This window comes from Vulpes vulpes, chromosome 12, assembly GCF_048418805.1.
Source record: "Vulpes vulpes isolate BD-2025 chromosome 12, VulVul3, whole genome shotgun sequence".
Taxonomy (NCBI): domain Eukaryota; kingdom Metazoa; phylum Chordata; class Mammalia; order Carnivora; family Canidae; genus Vulpes; species Vulpes vulpes.
In genome coordinates, this window is record NC_132791.1 from 21,975,660 (window position 1) to 21,983,737 (window position 8,078).

The 8,078-nt window shown below is 42.1% G+C and overlaps 1 protein-coding gene across 1 annotated transcript; it reads left to right on the top strand.

The window, feature by feature from the left end:
- Positions 1–2,128: 2,128 nt before the first annotated feature.
- Positions 2,129–3,082, top strand: LOC112930848 (olfactory receptor 13C7-like). Its single transcript, XM_026013283.2, has one exon. The coding sequence runs from the start codon at positions 2,129–2,131 to the stop codon at positions 3,080–3,082; it is 954 nt and encodes a 317-aa protein (XP_025869068.2).
- Positions 3,083–8,078: the final 4,996 nt, after the last annotated feature.

Sequence of the window (8,078 nt, forward strand, 5' to 3'; positions counted from 1 at the left end):
CAGCAACTCGGCATGTCCTTCCTGCTCTTATCTCACTGGGTATGGAGAAGGCCAGGAAAGCGAGCAGCAAGAGCCCCTTAGGCTATGGCCAACCCTGAATTTTCTTTACCTTGCTGTGAAATTTGAAGGGACTGCTTAGATCCAAGACAGCTAAACAGAATTGGCTGCACATGTCCAGGCCCAGCCTCAACAGATAGAACTAGATAAGGGATGGTCACAGTGGGCAGTTGAAACAATCACCTCTAAAGCCAGAAGCCTTTCAGCAACCTCCCTACCATGAAACCTTCTGTCCAGGTGAGCTCCTGACCCCACCATGGCCTCATCCCCATACTGGACATAAACTGAGTTCTCTCTCTAGCCAGAATTTCTCCAAGTAGGTAGGGGAAGAGAAAAAGTGATTGTGAGTCACAGCTCCCATGTCTATGAAGGGCTTTTTTTTTTTTTTTCAGACATGTCCTGGGAGTCTAGGCCAGTGGAGGGGTGGGGAGGGCAGGGGATAAATTATGGGGATGACATTAGATGGAAGTTCTCCTCAATGTAAGGGAAAACTTTCCAACAATCAAGGTTGTCTGACAAAGGAATGGGATAGCACAGCTCAAGATGTTTGAAGCAGAATGGGAAAATCGCATTTCACAGAAGATGTTCACACCATGGAGAGGAAAGAGGCAAACCAGTTACTACTTTACAATATTCCTGCCAATTCTGAGATTCTCCAGCCAATAGTACTAATGTCCCTAAGAACATATCTCTTTTTTACCAAATGTTCCCAATGCCCACAGTTAATCTCTGATAATTGCATGAGGATAGCTTTAGACTAGTAGCAATAGTGTAAGAGTCACAGATGCAATGTGTGAAGCCCAGGGACCCACCCCTATGCAAGCTCTCTTACAGGACAGATATCTTAGATAAAGGTGTGGCATCTCTAGTTTTCATGAGCATCCTAGGGAAAGCAAGGATGGCCAGGATTTCGAAAAGGGTCCTTTGCTCTGGCACAATGGGGGAGCACTTGTGAGCTTCTGTTTCCTCATGTTTAACATGAGAAGCTAAGGCTTGGGGCTTTCTCTAATGAATTGGATGTACTGGTCTATGCAACTGGAGTACATCTTATGTGCAGTGCCTCTTTGGGGGACCACTCTGCAAGCCTGGATAGAATTATCTACTTTTCTGTGGGGGAGAAAGCCTTACTGTGGCATTGCTGTGGCTTTAATGGTCAACTCAGATGTAGAAGGGTCTGAGTGGGGTGTTGTGTACTATTGAATGTCACCAAAAGCATAGAGGCTGCTCACAAAGTCTCAGATGCTCATGCTGGGAGGCATGAGGGACACTTGTCCTTTGATTCTACTTCTACTCCCCAGCCCTGAGGGCTGGAGCAGAACTGCAATGCTGTGGACAAAGGCCATGGTTAGAGGTGGGATGTGGAAGTGCTTCCATTAGGGTCTCTATGGACTATTAGCCATATATTCCCTATTGACAGTGCAATGAAGGGAGATTATCAACCAAACTCAAAAGAAATGAAGTATAAACCTGACATCAAGTAATAAATGTAAATGCTAGGCAGATCTTAATGTTCTTGGCCTCTGCTCATCACATTCTCTCCATGTAGGACTTCATGTGGGGCCAAATTATAGTCAGAAAATTATTATATGAACACATAATTAGAGCCAGGGGAGTGAATGAGGTGATGTCAGTGGTTAGCATCACTGAGTGTCACAGCCTGACATCCACAAGGACACTCTAGGGACAATTATGGGCAGGCAGGGATGGCCAGAAAAGCCAGACAGTGCTCTGGACCCATGTGTACAGCACACCCTCAGGATTCCTCTTTTACAGTTACTATACGGACCCTTCCTTCAAGTGTGTCAACACTATTGATCTGGCTATGGTTTGGTTAGGTTTCTAGGGCCTGCTCTTTCTTTCTTTGATTCAATATATCCTGACTTCAATATATTACTAACTTCAGTAGACAATGGTTTTTATAACTTTGATGCTGATATTATAAGTTGACATGTCAAGGGATAAAATTAATTACAAGTTCTAGAAGGATCTCATTGTAATCCCCACATATTGATCCCTATAAACATGTGTTTGCTGTTCTCAGTTTTCCTGAGGGTAGAGGAGAGAATTTGAAATGAAAATGGCCAACCAATCTGTTCTGGCAGGATTTGTCTTGCTGGGGCTCTCAGATCAACCAAAGCTTGAGAAAACATTCTTTGTGCTTATCCTGTCGATGTACCTGGTGATCCTGCTGGGCAATGGGGTCCTCATCCTGGTGACCATCCATGACTCCCGCCTGCACACACCCATGTACTTCTTCCTGGGGAACCTCTCCTTCCTGGACATCTGCTACACAACCTCCTCAATCCCTCTAGTCCTGGATGGCTTCCTGACCCCCAGGAAAACCATCTCCTTCTCAGGCTGTGCCGTGCAGATGTTTCTCTCCTTTGCCATGGGAGCCACAGAGTGTGTGCTTCTGGGCATGATGGCATTTGATCGCTATGTGGCCATCTGTAACCCACTTAGGTACCCTGTGGTCATGAGCAAGGCTGCCTATGTGCCCATGGCTGCCAGCTCCTGGGCGGCTGGTGGCATCAACTCCTTAGTGCAGATCTCTCTTGCGGTACAGTTACCCTTCTGTGGGGACAATGTCATCAACCACTTTACCTGTGAGATCCTGGCTGTCCTAAAGTTGGCCTGTGCTGACATCTCCATCAATGTGATCAGTATGGGGGTGGCCAATGTGATCTTCCTGGGTGTCCCAGTTCTGTTCATCTCTATCTCTTACATCTTCATCCTCACCACCATCCTGAAGATCCCTTCAGCTGAAGGGAGGAGAAAGGCCTTCTCCACCTGCTCTGCCCATCTCACTGTAGTGGTCATCTTCTATGGAACTATTCTTTTCATGTATGCAAAGCCCAAATCTAAGGACCCCCTGGGAGCAGACAAGCAGGATGTTTCAGACAAGCTCATCTCTCTCTTCTATGGAGTGCTGACTCCCATGCTCAACCCAATCATCTACAGCCTAAGAAACAAGGATGTGAAGGTCGCTGTGAAGACCCTGGTGAGGCAGAAACGCTTTGCATAGTGAGAGCATATCTTGTGGTTCTGTGCACACAGATCCCCCCAGGAAATGGCTACCTCATAATCATAGGGTTTTTTTGATGGTCCTACATATCAGTTTCATCATAAAATTGCCTAAACAATGCACATCACAGTGGGGCTTTCATGAGTGATTGACATGGAACATTGAGTCTTTAGAATGAAGAGAGAGTTGTGCTAAATCACCTAGAAATGAGAATAAGTGGCTATTAAATTGTATTTTTATTATGAAAAAATAAATAAAAATTAAAACGTTGGAAGAAAAACATACCTGCCTTTTTTTCATGTACAGACCAGCTGCAATTTGTATGTTCATGTACAGACCAGCTGCAATTTGTATGTGCCAGTTTGTTTTCTGCTCTACTGTGCAATGGGGAGGGAGGATGGCAGTGAGGAGAAGATACTTCTTAATTGGTGTCCAAATTGAAAACCAACCTCCCATTTTGGAAAATTACCAACACTGAGACATCCCAAATGATACCATTCCACCCTGCAAGGAGCCCAGAGTGTTTCCTGTTTAATTATTTCCTGCTTAATATTCTAGAACCAAATTTGGGAAATTCTATCTTCTTTTATTGTACATAAAGCATGTCTATTCCCACCCAAATTTGTGAAGAAGGATTTTGTGTCAGGACTAATGAGACTCCAGATATTGTAGGCCAAGAATAAAATTTCTAGTTCATTACTACTATTATCTAGTAATAGTACTAGATAATACTATCATAATACTATTACTAGTAATATCTAGTAATATTACTACGATGCAAAGTTTATATTCTGAGTTCCTCTATTTCCTTGGAACTAATGTTTGCAACCATCCAGACCCCAATGGGCAAACTCAGCTTCCCCTGTCTCTTCAGGATTTGGACAGGACACTGGCATCAATTGCTAATAATCTACTTGTAATTATCCTTGTGGTTTAAGAGCATGGGCTTTGGAGCCTGACAGATGTGGAGGTGCCTCTGCCTGTGTAATTTCGGGTACATTTTAAAAAGCTGCCTAATCTTGTGAATTCTTCATTTCCTAATTTGCAAAATGGAGATAATTAAGCCAACCCCATGGCATGTTGTGAGGATTACATTAAAATAAAGTGTGCACGCACACATACACACACAAAATGCACAGTGGCTAACAAAGAATATCTTTCCAATTAATAAATGAACATTTTTATTATTAATGAAATATGTTAAATAACTCCTCTGTGGAAGCCTTATGACATTTGAAGACAGAGTTCAATTCCACACTTAACTGGATCAATTCTGATATATTATTATAGTACCTTTTCATCTGGCTTTCTAGCTTATGGGTCAACAATGGCATCTCTCTGGGCATTTTCCCCAGTTGCCCCTCTTCCTTATCCACATAGATGAAGTACACATGTCTGTACTGTGTGATGATGACCCTACTTAGACCAATCAGATTCTTTCTACCGGGTTTTGGGGATTGACATTAATATCCAGGGAGTGAGTCATTGGATCCCTAACACAGAAACTTTGGAGTTTTGGGGTCATTGTGTTTGCCCATGTGTACTGGGGTAGTAAAGAGAAACCAGATATGCAAAGAGAAGAGAAAGAACAGTCAAAAAGCAAAGATGATGAGGATATCCTCATATGTTTTTAGTTCTTGATTTCCAATTTTCCCTGGGCTTGGCCCATATTCCTGCACTTTTACTTCTGATGGACACTCCTCTATCTTTATGCTAGATTCTATTTTTCACTCTCTAGATTAAATTACTTTCTTTGAAGGAGGGCAACAAAAATTTTATCTGATAACTAGTGTAAAGTAGTATTCTCTCTTGTGTGCCTTGTGCAAATAGAGCATCAGGCTATAATGCACAACAGAAATCTTACACAAGGGCAGCCCCAATGGCCCAGTGGTTTGGCACTGCCTCTGGCCTGGGGTGTGATCCTGGAGACCCGGATTGAGTCCCACGTCGGGCTCCCTGCATGGAGCCTGCTTCTCCCTCTGCCTGTGTCTCTGCCCCCACCCCGTGTCTGTCATGAATAAATAAATAAATAAAAATCTTTTAAAAATAAAAAAATAAAGATACATAATCTTAAGAAAAAAGAAATCTTACACAAATCAGTTTTGAAACAACTGCTTTGAGCTCAATATGTAATGCTTCTTGTAATCAATTACTCTCTTTATGCTACAGTGGCTTTGCCCTCTGTGGATCCTATCACCTGTAAATTTGGAACATGTCCTGGGGTTGATGTGACATAAAAAGTCTAGGTTTAAATCCCTACCACATAGAGCTGGGAGACGAAGAATGTATTCTCTGCTTTTGAAGAATCTCAGGTATATTCTTCCACACAATGAAGTAGGAATACTAAATCTCAGCCCCCCCCCCCCACCACCACCTGTGAATTTCCTTGGATCTGTTGTTCCATTCTCTGGTGGGAGAGTCCTATCCTGTCTTAAAATAGTATTTCAGTATTTGAAGCTGAGTCTGGTTTCTCTCACCTCTTTAGCCGTTTACATACTAGGAGCATCTTCAGAACCTCCTTCTTCCCCACTAGGCTCAACAATCAGAGTGACTCAGGGAGCTGATGTTATCCAACTCCTATCTTTGGTACAAAGAGCAACCATGATTGCAGGAGGCTATTAGCTAAATAGCAGGGTCTTACTCACAAAAGCTGATGTAGCTACCTCAGCAGCTGACTGTTCAAACTGCCAGCAGCAGAGACCAACCCTCATTCAAAGAGACTAATAAGCCAGTTGGTGGTAATTAGGCCATTTGATTGCATTAGGCCATTTCCATTTTGAAAGGGCAGTGATTCATCTTATTGAAAATCAACGCCTCTTCTGAATATGAGTTACCTTTCCTCTCTGTAGGGCACTAGCCAATATCACCATCTGAAAACTCACAGATGGTTTGATTTAATGATGGGGGGATCCTGCATATCTCATTGGGCCAAAACTCATTTAGCAAATTTGGCATAACTGTGAGATCGTGATTATGGGAACCACTGGATCCTTCCATATACTGCACCGTCCAGAAGTATCTGGCCCAAGAAAGTGACATAATGGCCTTTTCAAAGCACATTAAGGCACTAGCTTAGAGACAATATTCTTCAGGAATGGGGCACCACCCTCCAGAATGCAGTATAAACCCTAAATCAATGACTGTTTTATGGTTCTGTGTTCTCAACAGGTAAGATACATGGTCCAGGAATCAAGTGTGGTAGCAAGAATAGCCCTGGTTACATCACCTGCAGTTACCTATTAGGGGAATTTGTGCTTCCAGTCACTGTAACTCTAGGCTTTGCTAGTCTAAGGATCCTAGTTCCTAAAGGAGGGTTGCTTCCACCAGGAGACACAGAAAGAGTCCCATCAAACATTTGTAGCACTTAATTGAGGTATAACTTATATACCATAAAATCCATCCATTGTAAGGTACAGTTCAATGATTTTTGATAAATCTATACACTTGTGCAATTATCACTACCAACCGATTTCAGAACATTTATATCATTTCAAGAAGTTCTCTCATGACCATTTGCACTCAATCCCCAACTCTAGTGCCAGGTAACCACCAATCAACTCATTTCTAGAAAGATTTGCCTTTTCTAGAAAGATTTGCCTTTTCTAGAAAGATTTGCCTTTTCTAGAAATTTAGATAAGTGGAACCATACAAATATAGTCTTTTGTTTCTGGCATCTTTCATTTAGCATGTTTTTGAGGCTCATCCAGTTATAACACATATCAGTAGTCTCCTCCCCTTTGTTACAGACTAGGATTATATGGAATCTACCACACTGTGTTCATTGATGGACATTTGGATTTTTCCAGGTTTTGTTTATCATAAATAATGCTACTCTGAACACTTAAGTACACAACTTTGTTTGGAATTGGTGGGTCGTATGGTACAAATGTGTTTAACGCTAAGAAACTGCTAGACTATTTTCCAAAGCAGCTGTATCATTTCAAATGACCACCACAAACAATATATGATATTTCGAGTTTCTCTACATCCTTATCAACACTTGATGTTAAAAGTCTTTTCAGGGATCCCTGGGTGGCACAGCGGTTTGGCGCCTGCCTTTGGCCCAGGGCATGATCCTGGAGACCCGGGATCGAGTCCCACGTCGGGCTCCCGGTGCATGGGGCCTGCTTCTCCCTCTGCCTGTGTCTCTGCTTCTCTCTCTCTGTGTGACTATCATAAAAAAAAAAAATTAGAAGTCTTTTCAATGTAGCTCTTATACTGGATGTGTAGTAGTATCTCACCGTAGTTTTAATTTGTATTTCCCTGATAGCTTCTAATGTTGAGTCTTTTCATGTGCTTATAGCCATTCACATGTCTTTTGGACAAAGATTTTTTTTTAAATTTATTTATGATAGTCACAGAGAGAGAGAGAGAAGCAGAGACACAGGCGGAGGGAGAAGCAGGCTCCATGCACCGGGAGCCTGATGTGGGATTCGATCCCGGGTCTCCAGGATCGCGCCCTGGGCCAAAGGCAGGCGCCAAACCGCTGCGCCACCCAGGGATCCCTGGACAAAGATATTTTAAATTGAGCTGTTTGTCTTTTTATTATTGAGTCATATGTATGAGTTTTATTTTTTTTAAGATTTTTTTTATTTATTTGAGAGAGAGAGAGAGAGAGAGAGAGAGAGAGAATGAGAGGAAGAGTGGCAGAGGGAGAGGGAGAAAGAGAATCCTCAAACAGACTCCCCACTTAGCATGGAAACTGATTCAGGGCTCAATCCCAGGACCCTGAGATCATGAGCTGAGCTGAAATCAAGAGTCAGGCACTTAACCAATTTAGCCATCCAGGGACCCCTAGTTATATGCACAGGTTTTTAATGTAACCTGAACATAAGTCTATATATATATATATATATAAATTTGTGAACATTTTTAGTCCTTTTTGTCTTTTCATTTTTATTACATCATTTGAAAAACAAAAGTCTTAAATTTTGTAGTACAATAATCAATTAAAAAAATTTTTTGGTGTCTTACTTAAGAAACCTTTACTTAACCC